Raw genomic sequence first — 27,588 nt, 5'->3', positions numbered from 1 at the left:
TTAAGGCCTCTGCCAGCTAATCTGCCTGCTGGCTTGCTCCTCCAGTTGCATGGCAGTCCCCAGGGCATCCAGTGTTTCTGTAAAGAAGAGTAAGAGCAACAGGGTCACTGATCAGGAAGCTGAACTCTCTGGAACAGCTGTCAGTCTCAGCAGACCTCAGCTACGCAGGACTGGGTGCTCAAATCCCCACAGGTATGCTGGTGTTACTTTCAGGTCTTCAGAAAAGCATTAGTGACAGTGCTAGTCAGATACAGGCTCTAACATACCTCTGACACTAAAGAAATTTCTTGAGCTGTCCTCTACGAAGTACTTAGCTCTGTTCACAAAGGTCTCAAGATCATAATCTGGTTTCTCTGTGATGTCCAAGAGGCAATCAAGTTCAGTGGTCATTTTCTGTATTTACAAGGATAACAGTGATGAGAAATACTTTCTAGAAACTCAGTTTCTTCAAATCTGGCAGTCTAATCAACACAGCTGAACTTCTACAGACCAGGAGCCATCAGTGCTCATTAGCAGCAAGTAGAGGTTGCTATTTGGAGGGGAAAGGGAATTGGCAAAAGCACTGAAATGCCCCAGTTTAACCAGCTAGGCCAGAAAATACAGAAAAAAGTTGGCAATGAAGAAAAAGTAACACCAGTACTACAGCATCTTGCATTGGTGCCTCCCCAGCAGCACTTGGCCCAGACAAAGCAAGCTGCTATCAACAAACAGAAGGTGGCCTGGGCTGGGTTTGCTGCTTCCCCATACCTGTCTCAGTTCTCTGAGCTGTTCTACAACCTTCTCCTCCCATTCACTAATTTGAGTCATAACCTCTCGATAGTTGAACATGTGTGGAGAAAGTTCTTCCTCCTCATCCTTGGAGAACTGCAAGAAACAGCCCAGGTAAGAACAGCAAGTTGTTCCCAGCTTTGAGTTCTGGTTAGCCCACTCCACACACATACATTGAATTGAAGACCTGAACCTTCAGTACTGGTCTCAGCCTCCTCAGTCTCCATCTGACACTGAGTTTCACCGCCTCCATCATGAGGGCTGAGCTCTTTCACTCTGCAACAAGAAGATTTGTCACTCAAATTCATCTTTCATCAGTTTCTTGGCTACAGCATCACAAAGCAGCTGAAGCAATCAATCAGCACTCAGCAAAAGACAATCAGTTGCACTTTAAGAGTTACACAGTTACCATCCCCAGAACAGGCTTATATGGGCAGAAATTCCTGAATACTGTGGGAAGGAAAGCCAGAAGATGTTTGTGTTAAGGAAACTTTCCTGTCTGGCATCCAGGAGCCACTCTGGCAGTTACACTCGCATCAGTTGAGCTGGGACCAAAATCCCTTCACAGCAGGTGGTACATAGCCCTTGTATGTGTGTGACTGCTATAGCAAATATACTATGAAGGTTACAGTCTTAGAGTCTAAAGTAAGTTAGGCCTGTGAGTATTGTGCTTATAGTAAATTCAATAGAATCTTATGTTAAATTATTAAATTAGGCTATGGATTAAGTGCAGTTAAAATCTTTCGGCCTAAACTGTTGGTCAAGTCCAGGGCTATGTTTGACAAGGGGGGGGTAACTCAAGGGGAGGGTCTCCTTTACCCCTTTTCATCTTTATTTACCCTTTCTTTTTCTAACCTTACCCATTTTTCCATTCCCCAGGCTTCCAGGTAGATAATTTAAAGCTGATTTTAATTTTAGATTGATTGTTATTAATCAATTTTCTCCTCTGTGTGCTTTAACCACCTAGTCATAGTAGAGTGAACCTTGCCAACAAACTGTGTCTTTCATTTAATTTTGAACCTGCTTTTGCTGCTACCTTTGCCAGTGATTCTTTGAATGAACTGAAACACTCATTCATGACACACATTCTTAGCACACCCTTACAAATAGGTCACAAAGTACTACAAAAAGTAAGAGGCATGGAGATAACCATTCAGGACAGGGTAAACTCCCTACAAGAACCAGGGCAGTCTGAAGTCTAGCATGAGGAGATTCCTTTGAGGAAAAGAGACATTACTCATGGTTTTACATCATCTCTATTATGTCTCACATACAACACCCAGGTTGGTTTCCTAAGACAACTCTAAGATACTTGGCTCTTAACAACCATCCTCCAGGTTGCCAATACAAACAATACAAGAGAACTTGAGGTTCCAAAGGTCAGAGTAAAAGCAGCTAAAACACCTTTTACAATAAGATTATAATCCCCAGGTCAGAAAGGCCATTACCTGTCAGCATATCTCAGTGTGTTTAAGGTGTATTCACACGAACTCATGCCTGGAGAAATCATTGCTATCTGCAAACACAAAGGAAACCTTAGTGACTCCTATCTGACTTTTGCTCATTAATGCGCCTACAGATCTCACCACACAGCTGGGACATTTGAGGACAAAGGGCTGGAGTTGAGACAGCCACATCCACTATTCTTTATGGATTCTGTAGGACATGCCAGCACCCCTGCATCCAACTTTCCACTGTCTCTGTGTGCACCTGCTGTGCTTCACCACCCACAGAAAGCAGAGCCCTTTGAGACCACACCAAGCTGTCTTGCAGATTCACTGTATTAAAAAGACTTCCACAGCCCTGCTTCTATGAGAGCTAGGCACATCTCACAAATTTATTATTATCTCGCTCACCATAGGCAAGTTTCCATGAGGAAAATATTTGGGTTTTTTTGTTTGTTTAACAAGATCTAAAGCTTTCTGACTGAAAAAAAAAAAAACACCCTTGCTGTAGAGGAACATACAGCTATTTGGTTGAATTATAGAACCCAAGCATTGTGTTTTGACATGTGCATACTCACCATGCAGGTCCTTGAGTTTGCTCCTATGAAAGAGTCTCTTAGCACCTGTGTCAGCTTGCTCTCCCGAAAAGGGGTATGAGACTTGTTCTGCCCTAAAGCTCGGATGCACTCCTAAAAAAGACAGGTCTTGTTAACGCAGTATTGGCACCTCTCTTCAAACAGCTCTACAAGCTATCAACCACCAATTGCTGGTAAACCCAACAGGCTCAAGAATGGTCACATGTATTGCTCCAAGTTCTTCATAGTCTTTCAAATTTACTCCAGGTATCTGACTGTCACAGGACAGTAGGTATAGCCATCATATGTCACAAACCACCCCCCACTAAAAAAGGTCATATTGAATGAAGTTTGAAATAGCTGTACCAGTGTCTGCCTGACAAGACTGCACTACTTTCCTGGAAACCTTCTAAGTGGAAGTATACTCTATTTTCAGGTTGCTCAGATCCCAAACTAGTACTTTTTTTGGTTTTTTCCTCATACTGGAATGAAACAGAACAGATAACCCCAGAGTTAGAATCCACATGTGGATTATCACTCTGGTCCAGCTGTTGTAGCTCACCTTCAAAGCCAGCAAGCTCTTATTGATTTCAGCACCTTCCATCCGTGTCTGCCGATCAGCATTAGATGTGTCTGCACCCCTTTCATTTCCTGCCAGATCCACCAAGGAAAATTTGCCAATCATTTGTCCTCTTCGGCGCAGGATGATTTGGAAGCAGGCGTGTGACCGGGAAGAGCTGGCATTTGCAAAAGTCTGCCCAGATGTCCTACAGCAGAGATGCAAACAAGCCTTAGGAATGTGTAACAAAACAACAGGTCCTGACAGCACTGGATAAGACCTGTAGCCACTCAACCTCCTAGGGTTTATTCCACACATTAATACTTTAAGTTTGTGTAAACTATAGAATTGCTTCTAATATAAGAGAACAGAACTACTTGTGAAAGATACCAACCTGCACCCTGGTTATAGAAATTTAAGGCTATTTAAGCTGCCTGGCTTAACTCAGCCAGCCTACATTGGAATGCCTTTCTGTGTGCTAAAGCCTCACATGCACTTGAGCTGGAAGTCACACCTTCAGCACACCACATGTCATTTTCCTAATGCATCTGCCATTATACAGTAAGCTCCCCACTAAACAGCATTAACTGTGCTAGCACATTACAATCATGGTAAATCCCTTTCTCCAGCCAAGCCGGCTTGGCACTTCACCTCTGCTGTGCAGCTGCACCTGCCTCATCACTGCAAGGCACAGAGTGACATCTTTTAATTTAAATCTCCCTGGGACCTTCTTTATCATTTATTCCCTGAGAATGCTGGCAGGTTCACTGTCCCACTGTCATCACTGCTACTGGGGAAAAAGGAGGGAGTAGCTTGAAATGTAAAAACAGTTCATGACTAAATTGCTAGCCAAAAAAGGCTGCACAGAATGCTGAATAAGCTTTTAGGATGTGCATATTTGCCCACACAGTACAGTACAGAAGCCAAGAAGCTCTCATTTGCCTACAAACATTTCCACAGTAGTGGCAACTTAACTGAAGCAGATAACACTGGGTAATACAGATTTTAGCTCCCAATTAAAGATACCAGCATGATGGCAGAGCTGCCCCTACCACAGCCTTTCCTGCCAGGATGATGTGCCAAGCCTACAGCTGTCCCTTGGCACCTGCTTTCAAGGATTCTTTAGATGGGATTCCTGAACAACATGCAGTACTTTTGTTGCCATTGGAATAGCTCATCTGGCCTGCAGTTAAGCCAAACCATTTTTGCAATTATGGTTCATACCAGCTGCTGTTCCTTGATCTTACAAGCCCACAGGGAGCTACTTGTATTCCTGCAGACTAGCTGATACTAGAAAGCACCAAGGCAGCCATCTCCTCCTGTGAATGGTTTCTCTTGTTGGGAGTACCATGAGGATATATGAATGAGGAGCTCTGACACTTTCTATGGGGAGGCAGGCTGAACCCACCCCTTCTACTCCTTTATTGTATAACCACTCCCTGGTATTCATGCAGAGGTGCTGCTCAGTGCCTTTCCTGGGAACAACAAGCTTCTGTTTAAATCTCAAAGCACCAGCTACAGCCATCATATATGCTTTTCTAAACATGGAGATGCAACAGGACACGACTCCTTTTATAGGTTTTAAGTCACCAAACCTGCAGGCACTGCCCATCGAGATCATTCTGATGACATCCTCAGCACAGTTAACTGGTCTTTCTTGGAGACCAACAATCTGGACCTGTTGCTTGCCATCCTCCAGAACTCGAAGTTTGGCCTTCTTATTCAAGAGGTCAAACACCTATATTTAGGCAAAAAGATTGAGGCAAATCTGAGCAAGGACTCCTTGTAAGTATTTTTCCCTGTCTTTGTATAAAGCTACATAGAAACAGCATCTTTAACATAGACTTCAAATTCAAATCAAAACACACCAATAAAAACAGAATACATAGAACTATAGAAAGTATGAAGTTTGACTCAGCTACTTATGAAATATTCAGCCAAAGAAATCAGGTCAAGATTTAAAAATAAAGTCTTACTTTTCCATTGTATATTTCAAAGAAAGTCACATAGACTTCCAGATTCTGATTCCTGTACCTGGGCTGGTTTAGGAGGAGGAAGACATCTTGTGCTAGTGAGGAAAGACAGAAGTTTAGTTAACTGGTTTAAAACATTCTAGTTGCTACTTGATCTACTGTCAAACACTGCGCAGCTATAAGGCAGTGTCTAGCACTGAGTGACAGTCGTCCAAACAAATGCTAACAATCAGTGCTGTGCTACCATCTGGAGAACAGATTGAGCAGCAGCCTCACACAGGGACTGAAAACAGGGAAATACAGGAGTTTCAACTGCTAATGCCACCCACAGATAACATCCTTACTGCTCTGAGGGAACACTGGGATCCTCTATTGTTTTGGACAGGCCTGAAAAAGTCACATGTTTGTGTTTCAAGTACATCTTGCAGAAAGTTTAGAAAACATCACTGAACATCTGCATTGCTGAAGTTTGGAGACAATACACCAGCTTAGTTGACCCTGTGGCTGAATCCAGTGCAGCTTTTCACAATTATGCTCCAGATTTTGAAGCTGAGCTGAAAAGCAAAGACTCCCTCAGGGCAAGTCATAACTATTTGTCAGAGATCAGCCAACAGTTGTTCCTGGTTCAGCTGCCTTGCTGCTGACTAAGTTCACACTGTGTCTTTCTAAAGGGAAGGCAAAGGTGAGGTTTTGTGGTACTTTCTAGACATTATATCAAGGAGGGTCTTCTAAGCATCTGTTTTCTGAAATAATTTTGGACATACTAGTCTTTTTTGCATTTAAAGACTTATGGAAAGAAACACAATACATACATCCTTTTGCCTAACAAATTTTATATCACAAATGGGTAGAGTTGTATTGTACTCAGATAGGTCTGAGACCAAAGCAAGGCAGAAGAATCAAAATTAAATGGTTCTGTTCAGAAAATGCCTAATTAAAAAATGTATCAGAAACCAGTAGCTTCTGATGAGTTCAGTATGGATGTAGACACAGGCTAGAGGAAAAATATTTTGTGAAATGAATGAAAAAATAATCATACCTCCTGCAAACACCAGCTCTTATTACTGAAAACACAAATACTTTATGTATCTTCTACCAGACATGTTTAAAATAACCACAAAAACCAGATCTTATCTAGTTAAGAAAAACAAGCATTAATCTGATTTTTGTATGTATTGAAGAATCAACTCACAGGCAAAAGCATATATGCCCCTTGAGGCATTCTGGCCTCTCCCAGAGAAGTCTCCACCCATAGTCTGTGAAGAGAAAAGGCCAGAGGTCAGGCATGGCACCAACAAGTCAGCCTATCTGGTCTTAGTCCCAAAAACAGACTAGGAAGTTACCACAGATAAGCCCCAATGCCAGCAAGATTACTGGAATGTTGTGCCAAATTAGTTTGCAGCTTCCCTATCAGTTCAAAAAGAAGATCTGGCCTACACAAAGCAGTGCACCTGTAAGGCTCTGGGCTGCAGAGTCAAAGCAGTTGTTCCTCCAAGGAAACTACTTTGACAATGCAACCAAACAGCCTCTAGTCAGAAGAGAAAGCTTCATTTGTTAGGATCTAGGTCAAAACATTTTTACAACTACTTGCAAAAGTTAACATGAAAATACAAATTTAGAGCAGATAATACCATTAACTCCTTTGACCAAAGTATCTTTCATTACAAAAAAAAAATTCAGTTAGTGCTATCCTAGTGACTTGCTCTACCACTGTTATTTAAAACACAGCTCAATCCCATGACACATTCTCAATCTACCAGAGTTTAATGTGCAACACTCCAGTCTCAAGGTACAGCTCTTGTCCCTGCACTAGTTTTGCCCTAGGACTGGGAAGGCAAAGTAATTTCACCTATGATTTTAGTGCATCACAGCTGTATTCCTGTAATGAAGCTCAGGTAAGCAGGTTTCTCTGCCCTTTCCAGTGCAATGAAGGCAGCCTTGTAAAAACTTGTAAAAACTCCAACTTTTTGTCTGGATTACTGGAAAAGATCTACAGGTCACTACATAATACTAAAGATAGGAGGTCCTAGCCTAAAACTTGCCTCTATCACTGAACAACAGCAATGACTGTCTGATTTCTCAAAGCAGTGCATTAGCCCAGTCCAGTGCAGATCACTGTAGTTTGAGGTAAATGCTTCCTGCAGAACAGGACAGCACATTTGACTCCACTATCATGCTGTGATGATTCTTACCCATAGTTCCCAGAAGAAGAAAGTTAAAGACAACACAGCTGTTGAAAGTTTAGAGCAAGCTTTCTCTTTTGAGACAGAAGAATTTTCACAGCTCTTAAAGCTGCAACTGTTAGACTGGAAGGGTGGTTAGAAAGCAAATACACTAACTCACGCACTTCACAAACAATACCAGATCACTTAAATATTTATGTGCATCATGAGGCTTATTTTTATATAATTGCTGAATTCTTTGGAATGCCTCCAAGCTCAAAGCACAGGCCTATATCTCAGACTGGCCTATGTCTCAGACGTAGGCTAATAGCCCCTCTATACAGACAGGAGTTAAACAGCAACAGGCATTTGAGGCAAGGAATAGCCATGACTAAAAGTGACCTATCAATACATCCTAAATCTTTGAAAAGCTAGATTTTCTTTTGTCTAAAGAGAAAAAAATCTTTTTATCTTTCTTATCTTTTTTCTAAAAAGATTTTTTCTAAATCTTTTGAAAAGCCAGTACAATTTTCCACACAACCTCAAAGGAAACCCACTAGTACATAATGATACAGAAAAAGTTAATATCTTACAAAGTATTAGCTTAAGACAATAAAACCAAGATCCAAAATTCTTACACAATCCTACTCATGCTCAAGCATCAGGAAGCTTTGAAATACTTTATCAAAGCTAGAAAATTTGAGAGCTTGGAGAAAAACTTACATGTGTCTTGCCACTGCCTGTCTGGCCATATGCAAAGCATGTCGCCTTCCCACCCTCAAAGATGGTCTCTACAAGAGGTCTAGCAGTGAATCTGAATATTCAAAAGATTAAAAAAATAGTTACAGCAAATATTTCATACACTGCTTCATCTTCAGTTTTAACAAGAAACAAAACTAAAAAAAATAAGCAAATCCTTAGGCAATCATCAAGGCTATGCCACAAATAAGCCTTAGACTTTTCAGTCCTTCGGCTTCCTCTAAAAAGGATTCTAATACTTATTTCAAGTAAGTTTCTTAAGCTTAGATGCCATCTGGCCACAGCTCCATGCTTTTATGTGAAAGTCATTTCCAGTAAGCAGCAAGCATTACCTGTACACCATTTCATTCGAAGCAGTTTCATCAAACGAGAAGTCAAATCTAAATGTTTGGGTTTCAAGGTATTTTGTTAGGTCCACTTTCTGCTTTGGCTCATGCACCATCAGGACACACTTGCTCGGAACAGTAACCACATCACATTCCTTTTTTTGAAGTTCTGTTGACAGAAAAGACCCTCAAGTTTTAATGAAAACAGTTTGAACAAAGTCAAACTGTTCAAGACAGATCTGTTTGATCAGTACACTCACCTTGCTTATTGAGAGGGCGCTTTCTCACACAGACACAAATCCTGTGCTCTTCTATCTAAAAGAAAAGTAAGAAAATAATTACTTATTTCCCAATTACACTCACCCTTTATTACAGAGAGACCCAGTGCTCCCTCACATCCTTTTTTATTTATGCTGATCAGAGTTGCTTCTGAGCTGACCCACTCATGCAGGGATGTCAGTCTTAAAGTGCATTCAGTGCAAAAGCAACACTACAAATAACTTATCTTTATGCAGCATTCTCCAACATGTAAGATGGAAATGCTTTCCAGCAGAATTTACGGTATCAATACTGCAGCTATGGTCAAGTAATTATTCAGGAAAAGTAATATTTTCATTTACCCCAGAGGTTTTTGGTAACCTGGAGCTCTTTACTGATGCAGCAGGTTGAGCTATTTGTGCAGCACAGCTACACCTCAGATGAGTTGGGAAGTGCACATGCCATTGGGTGAGACAGAAGGGGAAGGTAACAAGCTCTTTTCCTGTCACACACATCAATAGATACAGAGGGTGTTTTAATAGCTGAGGGTACTGACCAAGCCAGGGTTCTCTAGTTTTCAACCTCTACTTTTGCTCCACCACTTTTTGACATATTTTAAAAAAAAAAAATCAAACTGTTCTGTAATAGGTCAACAGACCATTTAAAATTGTACCTATTCCTACAACAATGGCTGTGCAACTGATGGTCACACATCATTGCATGATAATTGTCGACTCTTCACTAGTGACAAAGTAATAAAAGACAGCTTAGCCCTAAATAGGGAAGGCAAGTGACTTTACAGATACCCAAACTTCCTCAAGCTCACAATACACTCAGAGGATTTCCCAGGTGCAGCGATGCACCAACTGCTTGATGCCAACATTTTCAGTACAAAATAGAGAAGTCTGTCCACAGGCTGCAGTCAGTAGCCTCAGTATTTACTTACTGGATCACTTATAGATATTGGCTGGCAGTTTAAAGTTGCTCGGAATGCCTGGATCATACGTGCAAACTCCCAGTTTGGATAGGTGCTGTCAAACTCCTGCATGGAAAACCATGGATGTGAATGCAATTGATCTGTTACAGCAAAAAAAGGCCACAGAGACTATTAAACAAGCAGGTGTATGCAATTCAAAGCATTTTACAAGATTCACAACTTCCTAAAATCAGAATCAGTCCATCCTTATGTAGAGCTTTCTAAGAACAAAGCCTGTCCAAAACATGTTTTGGTTTCAACTACAGGGTCCTATAGAATTTCCCCTTACAGGTGTATTGTAGAGTACTCCACCTGTGCTCGTTTTATCCTGATTTCACTATTCTGAGCTCTCTTTTCTTCTCTCTTGGTTCTCATTTTCTCCATCTCTTTCACAATGTTAGATCTTCTTCGAACTAGATAAAATGAAGACAGTTCCTTGGGTTAAATTTCATACTAGGTTTTAAGCACAAGACAAATATTTCAACTTTTCCAGGTTGCTGACAGACTAGCTCATACAGGAAACAATCATCTTCAGAAGGATGGCCATTAATTTTGCAGCACTTCCTTCCCAAAACAGAGCTATCACAGAAACTACCTCAGAAGTCACACAACCACCCTAAAGCAAAGGCAGCATTTCTGAGGCAATAACAGTGATCAAGATATTCTGTCTTGCTGCCAAAGTCACCTTTTCAAAGCTTTAGTCTCTGAGTACACAAAGCAGCAATCAGTGATTCACTACTGACTGATGAGTCAGTCTTTTCCCACTGCTCCCTGGTACCTGGGCTCACTGAACAGCTCGTTCTAGCAGCAGGCAGATGATTATCTGTATTTCCATTTACAGTTGCCAGTGAAGCTTCTGGAACACAACCCAGCCCAGTAGACCTGGTTCGGCCAGCTGCAGAAAGAAGCAAAGCCAGACCAAAACAAATAATTAGATTGCAAAGATCAATAATAATTTTGTAATTTGTAAAGCCTTATAGACCACAGGCATTTCTCAGCTCCTGCAGCAGGAGAGTGAACTACCTAAAACCTGTGGTAAATGTGCAAGTAAACTTTTAAATCCTTTGCCAAAGACCAATTTTCATGCAATGCTGCAAATCAACTAGACAAGAATTTAGTATCAAGCTTCTTATTTCAGTGTTTTTGTAGAACTTAACATGCAAGGCATGCCCTCAGCTATTCTTAGGGTAGCCTAGTAAAATAAATAACTACAATTCTGTAATTCAAGGAAGCTCAAGTTCTGGCTTTACTCAGCCAGTATAGGTAAAACTACTACCAATATGGTTACAGGGTGTGTTGTCAGCAACATTTAGGTACTTCTCTTCCCACTCTAGCACCATGAATACCATTTTATGCTATTAAGCAGATAACACATCCACCCAATTTGCCCAACCACAGCTCTCTGGCTAAGAAAGTACATCATTATGCATAACATTGTTTCCAAACTCCTTTGGAAAACACTGCAGGTAGGAGCCCTGGATATTTGCATAGGGGCAGACCTCTAGGTCTCTCATTTTATCTATGAAAAAGCTCAGGTTGCTCTCCCACTGGGATTTGCAGTTTGAATAATTAAATGCACTCAAAGTGAAAATAGTTTCACATTAAGAATTCACTGAAGTGTTTCTCCACTTACCAGCCAAATATTTTCTGGTTTGCACAGAAGTGGAGGGATCTACTGCCATCTCATCTTCCTGGAAGCCACACTGGGGTTCTGTGATAGTAGACATCCTGGAACGGCCACGCACAGCTTTGGAAACAGGAATCCAGGGACACTCAGACACTTGCAATTAATCAGTTGTTCACAAAGTACAGAGCAGTGGAGAAGAAACTGTGGTTAAAAGGATCTTTCCCATTAGCAAAGTGCAGGACAGAGCAACGCATGTGGGTGAAAAGTGATCAATAAACCCACCACTAAAGAAAAGCAAACAGTTCATGCCAGATTTGCAATTCCTGTTAATTTCTTTCAGATCCCACTAAGGATTCACATAAGGATATGGCAGTTCCAGCACCCTAACAATACCTAGGAAGGAGGAAGTTTCAAGTCAGAAAACCACTAAATCCTCTGAAGCTTCGCACTTGCAGGGCTGTATGAATTAACTCTCTGATGGTGACACAGGTACAGTAGCCTGGCAACAGGCCATGGGCAGCACTGTGCCCACCCACCATGAGGGCACCCACACAGGCTGTGTGTGGTGCACAGTAGGCTGGGAGCTCCATGGCACTACAGTCAGTTAAAAAACCCTGTATAACCACAACAGGAAATCTTTGAAAAAGGTCCCTTTGTAGGCAGTCTCCATTTTCACATGCCAAGGTATTTCTTTTGCTGAGATCAAGTCCTTTACAAAGCTTCCTAGGACAAGGATTGGAATGTTTACCTTGATAGATTTGTTCTAAAAAAAGCAAATCTGATATGAAAAAGAAAGTGTGATATGCAAGCTAGAACTCCCTTCACCTCTCATGACCAACAATTATTAGAATTTATCCAGAATGAATAATTTATTTCAAAGGACACCATATTTGTTAGAGACCAAGAGTTCTTTTCAATTCTGAATCAAATTCCTTAGAACCATACACAAAATTCATTGTCCCTATGAACTCTTTACCTTGAATCTTCTGCTCATATGCAGAGACAATAGATGCGACTGCTGCAATTTTAGAAACAAAAAGCATCAGTTTCATTATATTCAGAAAGGGCATTTTATTCCATTTTCTCTGGTCCCACATGCCCAGACCTGATCTCATATCACACTCAACAGCACCGTTTCTATAAATGCTGGTGTTCCTGGACAGGCAGATTAACTGGAGGATTCACTCCATCTAAATGGGTTTGATTCAAGTGATTCTTGTATGTGAGGATATTCAGCATCCTCAAAAATTCCTATTGCTTTGTGGGACTGCGCCAATATCTATTCCTTAATTAATTCTGAAAGCACTGCTTCTGCTTCTCTCCTTTCCCAAACAAGATGGAGACTGACACCTGCTGATCTTCTTTAATTTGTTTAGTCTAAGAACACGAGTGAAGCCGATGTTACCTTTCGAAATGGTGCAGTGCAGAGTTTGCAACAGGACAGTTACTCTGACACTCCTGAGCTTCAGGTAGTTTTAACAATAGAAGTTATTTGATGAATACTGAAAACACTGCTGCTCTAAGCTCTGAGCAGGGCCAAGACTGTGCCACTAGGACAGGCAACAGATATTTTAGTTATGCAATTAGATTCTATACTTCAGGAGAGCTGTGACCTCTGCAAGGACATGTTTCCATCAACCAGTGACTGGATTAACACACAGCTGGCTATCCGGTTCTATTAACAGACCTATATATAGACAGTCATGACTTTACCACATCATATTGCTTGTCAGTTCACAAAATTTATGGAGTTCTCTGAATTTCAGAAAAATCAGGATACTCCAGTACAGAACAGCTTCTTACACATCAGGATCCTTGGCTAATTCCTGCCTCTCTGATGCCTGGGAATTTGTACTGCTGTCTTCTGGAAAGAGCTTCCCTGTCTCTCATTGCATGCAACAGAAGAGGCCAAACATGCCCAGATGTTTTGTTTACAGCTCAACTGAATGGAGAAGCACAAGTTTCAGCTAACTATGCACTTTAAGAGCGTCGTTAAATTGGCAATTACTCAACCTCAGCACCACACAGTGTATTACAAATAGACCTGTAATGCTGCCAATTGCAATTCAAAAAGCCTGAAGAGTCAGCTAATAAAGCTAAGACAAGGTAGAAAAATAGGCATTTTCTAACTCCTGACACCTCAGGAAGAACAATTTCTTAGCAATCCCACAGTGACATCTCTATCTACTCTTCTGGCTTTGCTCAACACATTGTACTGACATGTAATCAGGGAGCTGGGCACACCAGCTGGCACTTTGGCTGCCTGCTCTGAAAAGTCTCCAAGCATAAAGCTCTACTTATTGTCCAGGGAGACTGCTTGATGAGGAGACATACATTTGTCACCACAATTCCTTTTCTATTCCTTTCTATGCTCATTCTGACACTTTTAATCTTAATAATTGCCACTTAACTTCTGTTGTTTGTGGCATTTTCAGAGCTCCTCCATGCAGAGCTTTAAAACTCACGGCAACAGCACTGCCTAGTGACATTTAAAGCAGGGAATAACTACAGCAATGCTGCAGAAGAGGAGAACACATGAACAAAGGCCAGCTCACAGGAGCAGGACAGCAGTAAGTCCAAAACATTGGTATGAGACATTTGTTAGCACTGCCTGAATGAGCAGCCTTATGATGCACTAAAGTACAATACTATGGCTCCAGTGAAAGACCAGCATGGTTCCACAAGGGCATAGCAGAGAAAAAAAACCCCACATTTTCTCACCTTCCCGAGGAGCAGGAATTTTTGAAAGGGTTGTTCTACGCTTGTGTTTCTGAAAAACAAGGAATGCTCTGAGCAATTGGAGTAAGCAGCAAACACCTAGCACCGCTCTTCAGGACAACATCAATACAACAAGAATTTCTGAACAAAGCCCAACTATGAGACAGAAAAGATAAGTTAGAGATCTCAAACTTTAAGACTGAGAGTATTATATAGAACAAGACCTAAGCATTACTACCTTAGAAAAAACAAAACTACTTTAAAGCACTTACCTGTAAAGTTACGTTGTCTTGCAGGGGAACATTCTCTTTCACATCAGCAGGAGGTAGGTCTAATAATTCAGGATTTATTGCAATGACATCACTAAAATCAACCTGCAAGAGCAAAGGCAGGATTTCACATGGTAGAATACTGCTGCTTCCGCTTCAGGACTGGTTTTTTCCTAATCTGGACTTTCAGTAAAGGCAAACAAATTTGATCCATTGCCTGCCAAATGTTACATTAAAATTGCTTGGAAGAGCAAAACAGTAGTTCCTATTCCATTTGAACAATCTGGTACCTCTAAATACACCAGACAAAATGTGCTACTTAAGCCATTTACCCTCATCTGCCAAACACTACACAGCTCTGCAGGTGCCATAGAGCACTTCTGAAGAGAAGGGCAAAGCCCATTTGGCATCCCCTGCTCTAATCTCCCACTGCTAATCTTAGTAAATCTCAGCAGCTCTGTAACTTCTGTGCTAGGAGAGCATTAAGTGTTTACTGTGTGATGGTGCTTACCGAAATAAACGTCAAAGAGCTGCTTAGACTCTGGGAAATGAAGGATTCAGCATTTAATCCATAACTTAATTCACCTGTATCTTCATTCGCTACTGCAAACAATTTCACCTGGGACTAGCTATTCCTGACTGACCCCCATGTGAAACCATAATTCTGCCTTCACCTCATTACATACACAGCATATACACATAAGCACATAAGAAAATTGTTGGATTTTGAAGTATCTTCCTAAAGATTTAACATCTTAACACATAAATGCAATTTAGCCAATATTATATCCAAATCTGTATATTTTTTATATCTGAATACACAGAGTAAGATTTGGTTTCTAACAACCAGCCAATTGCAACTTTTAAGATTTTCACGGAAATGCAGAGTCTACGTTTAAGTGTCAGGAATTCAGCCGTATAACCACCAAATACCCCAGATTCCCCTCTCTCCCCTCCCATCTCACACTGTATTTATTTCATATTGGCACAGAACTCAGGAAATCAAACCCAGCCTTGTTAGCACAGCACCTTATTAGTAGCAGATTTTAAGGAAAGCCTGAAAGCCATAGTGTAAGACATGGAAAGCCAACAAAGAGAGCCGGCAAACTGGAATCTTAGGAGCACTAGGACAGTCGACAGTGCGAAAGGCCCAACACCCCCTTGATCCCTCTGAAAGGTAGAGAGTGCAGTTTTGGCACTGCAGCTCTCACACTTCGCCTAGGCACGTCTAGAGCATTGCTTTCATTACGTATAAAACAAGGAGAGCACGGAGCGAGCTGCAGCAGCGCAGGACAAGCCCACCGTCCCAGCGGGGCAGAAGCACCGGGCCGCTCCTGCTGAGCCTCAGCCTTCCGGGGCCCGGCGGCGTCGGAGCACCCGGGGAAGGGAGAGGCCGCGAGCAGTCCACACTCACCTCCTTGCCTTTAGTGGCACCACTCTCAAGCCACTCCACGCTCACGCAGGAGTGCTCCGCGTTCACGACCTTCACCGTGGCCTTATGGATTAAGCCTGGAAAAAGCCAGCATTAAGCCCAAACCCGGCCGCCCCACGCCGCCGGCACTCCCGCGGGCGGCGGAGGCCGGGAGCCTACAAACACCCCATTCCCCACTCCTCACCACTGCTCCGCTGGATGTTAATAACGACGCCGGGATAGACGTTGCGACAGAGGGGGGAGTCCATGGCTCGGGGACAGGAACCACGTCCCGCCCTAGCAGCGAGACACCCGCACAGCAACCGCCGCCGGTTTAAACCCCGCGCGCCGGCGTGCCGCGCGGCCTGCCGGGAGTCGGCCCGGGACTACATCTCCCGGCAGGCCCGGCGGCGGGGAGGGGCTGTTGGGAGATGGAGTCCCGGAGAGCGAGCAGCGCCGCTGCTCCCGGGGAAGGGAGGGCGGGGTGATTAACTTGGCCACGGCAGGGCGGCTTGGGGCGGGCGGAAGCACCGCCATCGCCCCGGGAACGGCTCGGGGCAAGCAGAACATCGAGGGGCGGCTGCATACCCCACAGAGACTGGGTAGATGTTATGATTGTCAGTACAAGAGAACGACGTAACATCTACGCGCAACTCAGATATTATATATGTTTATAAGCAGTGATTACTTTTTCTATTTTTAACCAGAATAGGGATAGCTCCACCGAAATGGAGCCTCAAAAAATTTCTCGACACTCGTGCCTGTTCCTCTCCACGGAAATCTTTAGTAAAAGGCGAAAGATTTATACGATCTGAAGAGAAACCAGAGTATGCCTCCACACCCCTCCCCGACGCGGCCGCCGTCTGCTCCACCCCACATAAGTCAGAGCGATACACAGCTTTTTCCCCCGCGCCGCTCCCGGTCCCTATCCCCGGCCCAGCCCCGGAGGGGCACACACCGGACAGCCCCCACAGCCCGGGGCAGCGGCCGCAGCGCCGGACACAGCGGGGCCGGACACCGGCGGCACCGCGAGGCACTCTGGGTATGTAAATCAGGCCGGTAACGGGGCGGGGCGGTCTCAGCCTCAGCAGGGCTGGCGCGTCCCCGCCGTGGTTTGACCCCAGCGGGCTACCGTGGAGCCCCTCGCTGACTGCTCCACCGCGCGGGAGGGACGGAAGGGAGAAACTCATGGGGTGACACTGAGTTTAGTAATTAAAGCAAAATTGTATTAAATTAAACATTGTAAGGAAAATAAAATAGAATCACAGAATGGTCTGGGTTGGACCTTAAAGATCATCTAGTTCCCATCCCTGTGCCATGAGTAGGCACACCTATAAGAGCAGATCGCTCAAACCCTCAAAACCTCTTTTAATTTTAAAGCGTTTTCTCTTGCCCTATCACTGCATGCCTTTGTAAAAAGTCATTCTCTCTTTTTTATATAGGCCCCTTTTAATTATTGGAAGGCCTCCATAAGATCTCTCCAAAACCTTTTCCAGGCTCAACAACCTCAGGTCTCTCAGCCTGTCTTCACAGGAGAGAGGCGCCAGCGCTCTGATCATTTTCATAGCCTCCTCTGGATCTGCTCCAACATATCCATGTCTTTCCTGTATTGGGGACCAGAGAGCTGGATTCAGCAGTAAAGGGCAGAATTGCCTCCTCTGACCTGCTGCCCAGGATGCAGTTGGCTTTCTGGGCTGCGACTGCTCACTCTTGGTTCACGTCCAACTTTTCCCCCATAAGGATCCCCACTTCTTCCTCATCAGACCTAGTCTCAGTGAGTTTTCCAGTATGTGTTTTCCAGTTCTTCTTGTGCCTGGCATTGTGCAGACCCAGAGGCAGCACAGGGCACTTGGACTTGTTGAATTTCATGAGGTTCTTGTGGGCCCAGGTTTGTCCAGGTCCTCCTAGAGGGCACCCTGTCCCTCAGGTGTGTCACCCACACCGCTCAGCTTGCAAACTGGCTGCCGGTGCATTCACACCCACTGTCTGTGTCATTGATGAAGATATTAAGAGCCCCAGCCAGTATCAAGACACAGCCCTGAGGGACAGCGTTTGTCACCTGTCTCCACCTGAGTATAACGTCAATGCCCAGAGCACCCTGACCGCACCCATCCAACTAATTCCTGTCATCTGTCCTCTCGAAAGGTGCAATTTACTACGACCCCGAGATACATGAAAAGTCTCTGTTTCGGCCCGTGCGCTCGAAGAATGAGTCGGAGCTCTTCAGTTCTTGGTCTCAGAGTTGTTTATTGCATCTTATCTATAAAAATTTTTCTCCTGCCCTGCCGAGGTCCATCCAGCAGGACAGTGGCAGACACTGCCTGCCCCCGGGGCAGTGTTATCTCTTTATACTAAAAACTATGTATAACATGTTTACAATTACTTTCCAATACCTATCAAGTATGTTAGACAGTGAGTTTCTATTCTTAACCAATCTAAAAGTGCCAACATCACAGCAGGAGATGGAGGCAGCAAAGAAGGCTGGACATGCCCAAAACCCCCATTCTAGAAAGCCCAAAAATCTATTTTTTCACCCAGTGATAATTCTATTATTATACTACTTAAACTGCTGTGGCTTGCAGGTCTTCATACAAAGCTGCTAATTTGCTCCACGGGTCATAATCAAACCCACAGGTGTTCTGGGCTCTGTGCCAGAGCGTCTGACACCCCGGGCAGGGGTCCCGGCATCTGCAGACTCCCAGAGGGATGCGCTGATTTCCGACAGTGCCCGTGAAATACGCACCAGATGTCATCTCTCCCACTCAGTTCACTGTGCCTAGAACACCGCTAGAAACTCGATTGTTTTATTTTTCTATTTTTCACCAGAATAGGGATAGCTCCACCGAAATGGAGCCTCAAAAAATTTCTCGACACTCGTGCCTGTTCCTCTCCACGGAAATCTTTAGTAAAAGGCGAAAGATTTATACGATCTGAAGAGAAACCAGAGTATGCTGTGCTATGTGCCTCGGCACGTACCCATTCCCGGCTGTCCCTCCTAAGATACAGCGACGCCGATTGCCGCCAGGTTCGACCCTCTGCTGCCTCGTCCCGTTCTCCCGGCAGCGGCCAGAGCTCAGCCTGGCACCGGACCAGCGGTACCGGGGAGCGGCGGCGGAAAGCGCGACCGGGGCCGCTCGCCGGCGCGCGATGCACCCTGGGTACAAGAATAAATCTGAATACTAATACGGGATATGCTAATGAACCCAGCGCTGCACACCGGGCATGCAAATGAATCAGAATGCTAATGTGCATATGCTAATGAGGTTATCACGACTCGCAGCCCGTTTACGCAAAGGCTATTGCGCCCGCTCAGCCCCGCCAACGGGACGCCGGGTCCTGGGCTCTGACTGCAGACGTTCGCCCGGTGACCTGCCGGCCCTGCCTGGAGGCGTTGGCACGGTGACCCGCCGGACAAGAAGGACGGGCCTGCGGCAGACGGAGCGCTGACAATGCCCGCTCCGTGCCGGCCCCACCGCTGCCGCCATTGTCCGCCGGCTCCCCTCGGCGCCACCGCGTCTCCAGGCAACGGCGCGCGCCTCGCTCTGGCGGCGCGGTGACGTCACCGCATCGCGAGAGCTCGCCCCGCCAAGCCGCCCCGCGCGCTTCCGCCCCGCCTCTTTGCGCCGGTGCCGCACCATGGGTGAGTGAAGGGGCCTGGGCCTGCCGACATCCGCCGCCATCCGCCAGCTGCGCCACCGCATCCGCCCCGGTCTCCCACCGGGTGGCAAGCGGGGACTGCCGCCGGCCTACACCGTCCGCCATCGGGGGCGTCTGCGGTAGTGCCGAGCCGCTGGCGGGGGGAGGGTGAGCGGGCCGAACATGGCGGCTGGTGGATGATGAGGGTGGGCGGCCTCGTCTCGACGTGCCTTGATTTCCTGCAGATCCTGAGCGCTGGGCTCGCTCCCGGTGTCTGCTGCAGATGAGCAGATGCGGGTGAGGTGGAACAGCGTTCAGCGGACCCATCCGGAGGGGTGCGGGGTGGCGTTGTGGAACACTGCGCAAGTTGGCAGCTTGGGCCCTTGCGCGAGGTGGCGTGTTCTGCAGAGATAGTCCCCGTTGGGGACCCAGCAGGCTGAGTTGATTCGGGATGTCTCTCGTAGGGGCTCAGCGGACAGGTGGGATGGGGGTCCCTTCCTATAGCGGATCTACCATATCCTGCCAGTAGCGTAGGATGATTGCTGTAGTGTGCCTGTCAGATCGGCATCGGGCGCTTCCCAGAGAGCGCCCAGCACGCGAGGTACGTTGGGAGACAGCTTCCCAAAGAGAGCACGGAAGAGGGGGCCTGTCTGCTTGTACAGCTCTGCTGGAAGGGATGTGCTCGGGGCAGGTCTGAGTATCAATGATGAAGCTTCTCTGACTGCTGCATAAGGCTGAGTGCACTGTGCGGATACCAACCTTGGAGAGCTGAGGACTCAGAACCGCGCCCTGCTGCTGCAGCCGGCTGGGCTGGTGGCACCCTCTGACCACACTGCTCTCCATTCAGGTATCTCCCGGGACAACTGGCATAAGCGTCGCAAGACTGGGGGCAAGAGGAAGCCCTACCATAAGAAGAGGAAGTATGAGTTGGGGCGACCTCCTGCCAACACTAAGGTGAGTGATTGAGCAGAGTTGGTCAGAATCATGTTTTCCAACTCGAGTGGCTGCTTCTGTTCTTTTAGAGGTTTGAATTCCTGCTGTTTGGTGTGGGGTTGAATATCTAACCACCTTTCTCTAAAAGGTGGTATTTGCCCCTCTGCCGATGGAAAGCAGCGATACATTTTTGCAATAAGAGGCAATTGGAGTGATGAAGCTTTCACCTTAGGTAGATGCAACAGACCGTTCTGGTCGTTTACTGTATCTGCCGATGCTGGGGTTTGTCATAGTTACACTGACCACATTGCCTTCGAGGTTAGGGCTGTGCTGGGCTCCTGTGAGGGCCATGCAGCATTCCAGCAGCAGCAGCAGCCCGCTGTTTGTTTCTGCCTGCAGATTGGCCCACGCCGCATTCATACCGTGAGGGTTCGTGGGGGAAATAAGAAGTACCGAGCCCTTCGCTTGGATGTCGGCAACTTCTCCTGGGGCTCAGAATGTAAGTATGTGCCTGGAAGGGAAACCTGTGCTGGTCTGTAGTACTGCTGCAGAGTGGAGGGATGCAAGCGTGGATTTGTGGGCTTGGATCAAGCATCCTGGAGCTGGCAGCATGCATGGTGATGATGAGAACTTTGACCTTACGTGGCCTTAGGGGACTTGGATTTCCACTAAGTTCACAGTGATAGGAGTGTCATAGTTACACTGAGTGACATGCTTACCTTAACATTTTATGGGGGAGGACAACTAAAAAGGGGCTGAAATCCTATATGTGAGTAGTCCTTCAGAAACGCAAGTTTTGTTTGTTAGTGAATATGGTTACTAAAAGTTGAGTAATGCTGAGAAGCAGAGAAGGGTGCTGAGGATGTTTGTGAGAAGGCCTGACCCCAGGGAAGTGTTAAATTAGCATGTGCAATCTCATATTTCTGCTTTGCTAAGCAAAAGTGGCGAGCCCAGGAGCAAGAGGGGGATTCTGTCATATTTCCCCTGAGCAGGGTGGGTTTTCTTTACTTTACAAGCTGACAACATTATCACTTGAGTCTGAGCCCAGTCAGTGTTGAGTAGGATGGTAAAACATCAGTAAGGAGGGTGGTGGGTTAATGACCTGCATGGTGTGAGGGGACAGGACATGCTTTCAGTTATCTCAGAGCATTGTCTGTGCAGTGAAGTGTCATTACAGTCAGTATTGCACATGTGAAGGGGCTGAGTGTACCTTGCAACATGGACAAGGTATGTGAGTGAAGGGAGAAAATCTACCTAGTGCATGATCTTTGTGTATGTGGAGGGCTGTTTGCAGGGCAAGTGACTGCTAAACAGTCAAATCTAGTAGCTAAGACTGCGTGCTTCAGGTGGGTCTTGGAAGGGTGAAAACACCAGCTTCCCTTCTCAATTTACTCATAGACCCTCATCCTATAGAAGTGGTTTCTGAGATGTGTTGCAGGGCAGTCCCACTCAGTATGGCTTAATTCAGTAATTCTAGCAAGTGCATACAGCATTGAGCCCTGTGGGCAGTGTTAGTTGGCATCTGATAATCTTGCTAGTCTGAGAAGTTATTTTCTAGGATTGCTTAGATACTTTTGAGATGAGTTCCAGCAAATCTACTGATCCTGGTTTTTCATATAGGAGGAATTTCATTTCCAGGTGTAGATTTCTGTCCTAACAACAGAAAGTTTGATGGATGGAAAATAGATGCATCTTCTAGTTAAATTTAATTCAGTGCCAGGCAGGCTGGAAGATACTGGATGGGGTGTTGAGTGCAAAGTTATTTAAAGGGTATGTGTGAGATGCTATGAGCTGCATACTCATCTGTCTGGTTCCTGGAGGTCTGAACTCATGCTCTTCTCTTGAAAGGCTGCACTCGCAAGACCAGAATTATTGACGTTGTGTACAACGCTTCCAACAACGAGCTGGTGCGGACAAAGACGCTGGTGAAGAACTGCATCGTGCTCATTGACAGCACCCCGTACCGGCAGTGGTACGAGGCCCACTATGCCCTGCCCCTGGGACGCAAGAAGGGCGCCAAACTGGTACGCCTGGGACTCTCCTTTGGCTCCTGGCACTTACCCATCCTGAGCAGACAGTGCCTGCCAGAATAGGGTTGGGTACCCAGCCATGCTTATCCGAATTGTGTTCCCATAGGTTCACAGGATAAGTCTGGCTCTCTTAAGGGAGTGCTCAGTAGCAGGAGCTCTCCCAGAAGCATTACACCCATTTGTGCACAAGGACCTGCCTGTCAAGATCTTTGTCTTCTAATGATGATACCTTTGTCCAGTTCTGCTACTGAAGGGAGAGCGATGACAATTTAGGATGCTGAGGAAGACTTTGTAGGTTGGGTTCTTGTGCTGGGCAGTGATTGCTTTGGTGAGAAGCTTGGGGATTGCTTTTTAAGTGTCTTGAAACTACACTGAGCCATTAATCTAAGAATCAAACCCTGGACTCCTAGAAGGTGTTTAAAACCCCATATGTAGCATTCCAATTAATCCTTGCATTAAAAACAAAGCAGTTCTCATTTGGGTGCTGTGTAGTGCAGAAGCAGGGGGAGATCTCGTCTGCCTGGACTTGGCACCACACCCAAGTGCTTTCATTATTTCTGCAGAGGGAAAGAGTATTCATTGCTTTTTGTCAGAGGAGTGGTTCACCAGGGAAACCTGTGCAGTTTCATTGACTTGAGAACAGCCTTCCCTAGGGCAGTGTGCTCAGTTGTCAGCAGTGACTCTGGTTAGCAATGTTGCATTTCTTGGTCTCAAAACTGAAACGCAGCACCTGGTTCTGTGAGATCAAAGTATTTGTACCTCAGCCAGGTATAACTTTGAAAACAGTACAGTGTTGAGAATACAAGGGCTTCCTTCATGGTGGTGGAAAACACCTGTGTTAGTGGAATGTGGCCATTGGTTAAACAATTTTTTTTTTGCTTTTGGTCTTGGATTTAGACTCCTGAAGAGGAGGAAATACTGAACAAGAAGCGTTCAAAGAAGATCCAGAAAAAATATGATGAGCGAAAGAAGAATGCCAAGATAGCAAGTATTCTTGAGGAGCAGTTTCAGCAAGGAAAGCTACTTGGTGAGTCCCTGGCAGTATTACTGTAACTTGTTCTTTTATCTTCTCCAGAGATATCCCAATTTTGGCAGGATGGGGAAGTCTGGCTAGCCAGGCTTCTGCAGTTGATTAATCCTGTTGGGGCTTTGAGAAAGAAAGGGGCTCAAGACTAGCAAAATGAGCAAGTGTGTGTCAGAAAAATGTGCTGCAGGCATCTAAGAGCTTTGATGTTCAAGCTCTGGCAAACAGTTGAGTGTTCTGAAGTCTTCTGGTGATGAGACCTTTGTCCAGTTCTGCTACTGAACCCGAGCGATGACAGTTTGGAGATCTGAGGAGGACTTCATTAGGGCCTGCAGCTTCCAGAGCACAGTACCTCAGGCAGAGGTGCTGCCCAGGCGTGGTGACTTGGTTACTGATGAGCTGCTGTCTGTGCTGCTGCAGAGAGGCTGCGTGCAGTGTGTGTTCTTCGGTGTGTGCACTGGGGCGGGGAATTGCCAAACTTTAACTGGATAACTTCTCCTTGCAGCCTGCATTGCCTCCAGACCTGGACAGTGTGGCCGAGCCGATGGCTACGTGTTGGAAGGCAAGGAATTAGAGTTCTACTTGAGGAAGATCAAGGCCAGAAAAGGCAAATGAATATAAAAACGATTGTGCTAAGAGAACGAATAAACCAAGAGTCTTCTACCCTAACAGGTTGTGTGCTCGTTTTTCTATGCAGTGTGGAGAGAGCTTCTGTAGCTCCACCTGCCTTGTAAAATGTGAAGGAACATGGAATTCTAGGAATCCCTGAGCCCTTTAACATCTTCAGGCCAAACTTGACCCTGCATGTGCTCAACTAAAACATCTCCGTGGGTTCTAAGTGACTTGCAGGACCAAGTGTGTGTGAAAAAGAGCGGTAAGTGGGGAAAGTCCAATATTGAAAACCTGTGAGCAAGAGGTTAGGTGCAGTGTGCACCCCTATTGAAAGTTCTGGGTTCCTGGGAGCTCCTGAAGTCTGTGCACGCTTTACCCTTGTTACTGTGCTGTGTCAGGTTAGCATGTGCTGCAGTTGGGATGTTGAAGAGGTCAGTGGGGAAATAGGCCATGTCTGGCTGAAAACTTGGCTATTACCTTCAGCCTCTGCAGCTGGTAACTGCCTCTGCTTCCACATTACATGAGCTCCCATCCCCTGGCTCAGGCCAGCAGCCCCTTTTGGTGTTTCCTGCCTGGCTGTACAATTCCCTGCAGGATCCAGTATCTTTTCACCAAACTAGGTGGCACTGCTCAGTGACCAGCTGGTCTTTCCCTGACCTCCTTGGTCTCATTCCAGTGCAAGATCAATTCCTTCTAGCAGAAGGGCCAGGCTCACATCATGGTCTGTCCCTTTCGAAAGCTGGATACAAACCCCAGCTTTCTGCCCTGTCACTTGTGGTGGAATTGGAAAGCTGTAGTGAACAAAAGCTTTTCTGGGTCTTCTGGTGATATCTTTCCTAGAGGCTCCTGTCCTTAAATCTCTGAAAATAGTTGCTCTTTGTGCAGGTATTGGGGGAAGTCAGGAGCCCATCTGGGGGCTGGTCCTGTGCCATGGGGCAGGCCAGGCTCACATCTTGTGCCTGTCAGGTGAACACACTGCGCACTTAATCCCATTTGTGTGTTTTCACAAAAGCCTCGTTTATCCATTGGATCGCTGCTGCAAATCAGGCTTCCTGCAGCTCCAGCATTGCAATTATTAGCTCTGAACTGAAGGGAGGTGGTCCATGATCATCTTGCCCCAAGGAGAGTTGTGGTGAGACCTAAGTCTCATGCTTCAAAAATGCAACTCTGTCCCGCCAAATAATTTTGGGGGAAGGAGTTTAAGGTTTTTTCCTGTGATGCTGTGCCATGTTTGCCAAGTGTAACAGCAGGAGGTGCCCTGGGGAGTGTGGGTTCATGCTGTGCTGCTGGCAGGGAGGTGGGCTTGAGTCAATTCCAGAGCTGAGCTTTGCAGAATGGTACCTGTTCTGATGACCGTGACAGCAGGTTGGGCCATGGGTGTGCACTGCCAGTCCCTCACAGACTGGGTCACTGCTCATGGGCGCTGTGAGCAGAGCTGAGCCCAGCTGGGTGCCCCTGCAATCCAGGAGTCCCTGGCAGTGGGACCTGGGCTGGGTGGGATGTTTTGACAAGCACATTCCTTCTCCATAGTGATCCGGTGTAAACTTTCCCTGCTCTGCAGCAACGCCTGCTTTCCAGAGAGGTGGAGCGGAGGCGATAAGCGCACTTGGCAGGGATGTGTCACCGCTGCTTCCTCCGAGTGTGTTTCTTCTCTCCCGTCATCCTCCACAGAGTGCAAACAGCATTCAGGGTGTTTCTGGAGAACTTTGTACAGATGGAGAAACTCGGGGTTTATGGAGCAAATGCCAGCTTGGTGTCAGAGCAGGATTATAAACCTGTCCCCTGATGAACAGGATTATGGCTCATCAGTGTGTGCTGTTTACAAAGTTACTACTCTGAGAAACACAGCTGCCAAGAGCAACTGCCCATGGGAGCAAAGTGGCACCTGGAGCTGCACTGGAGGTGTGACATGGGAACAGAGCAGTGGCAGCTGGCTGGGGTGTGTGGCACTTCACTCCCAAGGTGGTGCAGGCTGTGGGATGTCCTGCTCCTTGCTGTTGAGTGGCTCTCTCAGCTTCACACAGTATTAACTTTGGGGTATTTTCACAGGACGTGATCCAAGCCAGGAAATGACCTTGTGGTTACACTTCAATAGGTCCAGCAGTGACCTGGAAGGCAGTGGAGGAGAAGCAGGGCTGGCTTGTTGAGGGAATTCAGGAGCTTTAAAAGAAGGGGGACTTGCAGGAAAGAGAACTTTTAAAGTAATTTTCTTAAGGAAAACGTGTCTGAGTGTGCCAGGGCTGTCACAGACCAGGAACAGGGAGCAGTGGGTTTGGTCACACCTCCCTGCCACCTGTCAGAGATTGAGATTTGGGCAGGGGCTGCAGGTACCAGAGCAAGGGCTGGACAAGACCCAGTGGGGTGATTTGGGTCACTCCCTTTGCATCAGCTGTGGCATCTGAACTCAGGCTTCATGAGAAGAAGGGATAGGACAGGATGTTACATCATTCCCAGCAGCTCTGGGAACGGGATCCCGGGGTACATGAGCAGAGGGGGCACCCATGGAAAGGCTGTGATCATTTGTAGAGCACAGGTGAAAAATGCAGCTGTTGTTAGCCCTAGTCCAAATCTGCAGCCATGGGATGGGCTGCAGCCTTAGGAGATAGCTGCCAGCCCTGCCTGTCCTGCTGTAGTCCTGCGGCAGCTTCTGATCCCTCTGTCCCTGTGGGGGTGGCATGAGCCAGGGTATGCTGTAGTACTTGGCAGAGAGTGATGGAGGGATATTAAAGGCTGGGATAGTTTCCCAGGACCCAGGAGGGAGCAGGGAAGGAAGAAGTCCAGCTGGATATAAAACACGGGAAAACATCCATGAGTGGCAGGAGACATGAAGGGAAATCATCCCATCCTTGTCCCCAGGCCATGTGGGGCTGGGACTGAGCAGTGCTGGGGCTGAGCAGTCCCACCATGGGCTGCTGGAAGCCCCACAGCACTCTGCAGGAAACACCACTTCCTTTCCCGGCCAGAGCACTGCGTCCTGCCCTGCCCAGCTCCCTCCCTTCCTGCCTGGGCACCAGGCCCAGCACAGCTCCAGAGCAGACAGGGTGGCCAATGCAGCTTCCAGCCTGGAGAATGTCCCCCTGGGCTGGAGGAGCAGGACTCAAGGGTGTCCCCCCATCCACAGAGAAGGGCTGGAGCACCATGGGTGAGACTTGCTGGGCAGCGATTTACAGCAGCCCCAGCCTTTGCCCTGCTCCCAGGAGCCCCACAAATTCTTGCTTTGTTCAGGATCTGTGGCATTTACAGCAGGCTGACACCTTCCCCACCCCTGCTGTAAATCCTGATACAAAGCAAAGGCTCTGCTGGCACTTAGCCAGTGCCCAGCTCTGCTCTGCCAGAGCGACAAAGAGGCTCCAGGGGTACTGCACCAGTGTCAAACCATGACACCCTCACTGGGCCATCACCCAGGGCAGGGGAGAGTAGATGGGGTAGGAGTGAAGTCCACCATCCCTGCACTCCCCACATCCCATTTGTTGGCTCCCCACTACCCCAAAGCACAAAGGCATGGAATGACACTGCCAGGAGTAAAA

At 46.4% G+C, this 27,588-nt stretch overlaps 2 protein-coding genes across 2 annotated transcripts; one reads left to right on the top strand and one right to left on the bottom strand.

Annotated features, from left to right (window-relative positions):
* KIF2C (kinesin family member 2C) lies at positions 1 to 16,095 on the bottom strand (the record flags this gene model as incomplete). The annotated part of the gene is made up of 22 exons (XM_084211431.1): positions 1 to 77; positions 267 to 393; positions 748 to 864; positions 942 to 1,044; positions 2,217 to 2,284; positions 2,792 to 2,902; positions 3,351 to 3,555; positions 4,943 to 5,085; positions 5,324 to 5,415; positions 6,513 to 6,576; positions 8,206 to 8,296; positions 8,574 to 8,736; positions 8,828 to 8,882; positions 9,772 to 9,867; positions 10,114 to 10,214; positions 10,580 to 10,696; positions 11,435 to 11,548; positions 12,405 to 12,446; positions 14,150 to 14,198; positions 14,419 to 14,520; positions 15,830 to 15,924; positions 16,032 to 16,095. 22 exons carry the CDS (start codon positions 16,093 to 16,095, stop codon positions 1 to 3), a joined length of 2,196 nt encoding a protein of 731 aa, XP_084067557.1.
* A 3,323-nt stretch (positions 16,096 to 19,418) lies between these two features.
* RPS8 (ribosomal protein S8) lies at positions 19,419 to 24,118 on the top strand. The gene is made up of 6 exons (XM_084211225.1): positions 19,419 to 19,466; positions 20,310 to 20,416; positions 20,795 to 20,894; positions 22,244 to 22,419; positions 23,323 to 23,452; positions 23,955 to 24,118. Exons 1-6 carry the CDS (start codon positions 19,463 to 19,465, stop codon positions 24,062 to 24,064), a joined length of 627 nt encoding a protein of 208 aa, XP_084067351.1. The 5' UTR covers positions 19,419 to 19,462; the 3' UTR covers positions 24,065 to 24,118.
* The last annotated feature ends 3,470 nt before the right edge of the window (positions 24,119 to 27,588 follow it).

Source organism: Fringilla coelebs (assembly GCF_963513975.1).
Source record: "Fringilla coelebs genome assembly, chromosome: 9".
Classification (NCBI taxonomy): domain Eukaryota; kingdom Metazoa; phylum Chordata; class Aves; order Passeriformes; family Fringillidae; genus Fringilla; species Fringilla coelebs.
The sequence above is the reverse complement of the archived record's forward strand: the minus strand, read 5'-3'. Positions and strand labels throughout refer to the sequence as shown.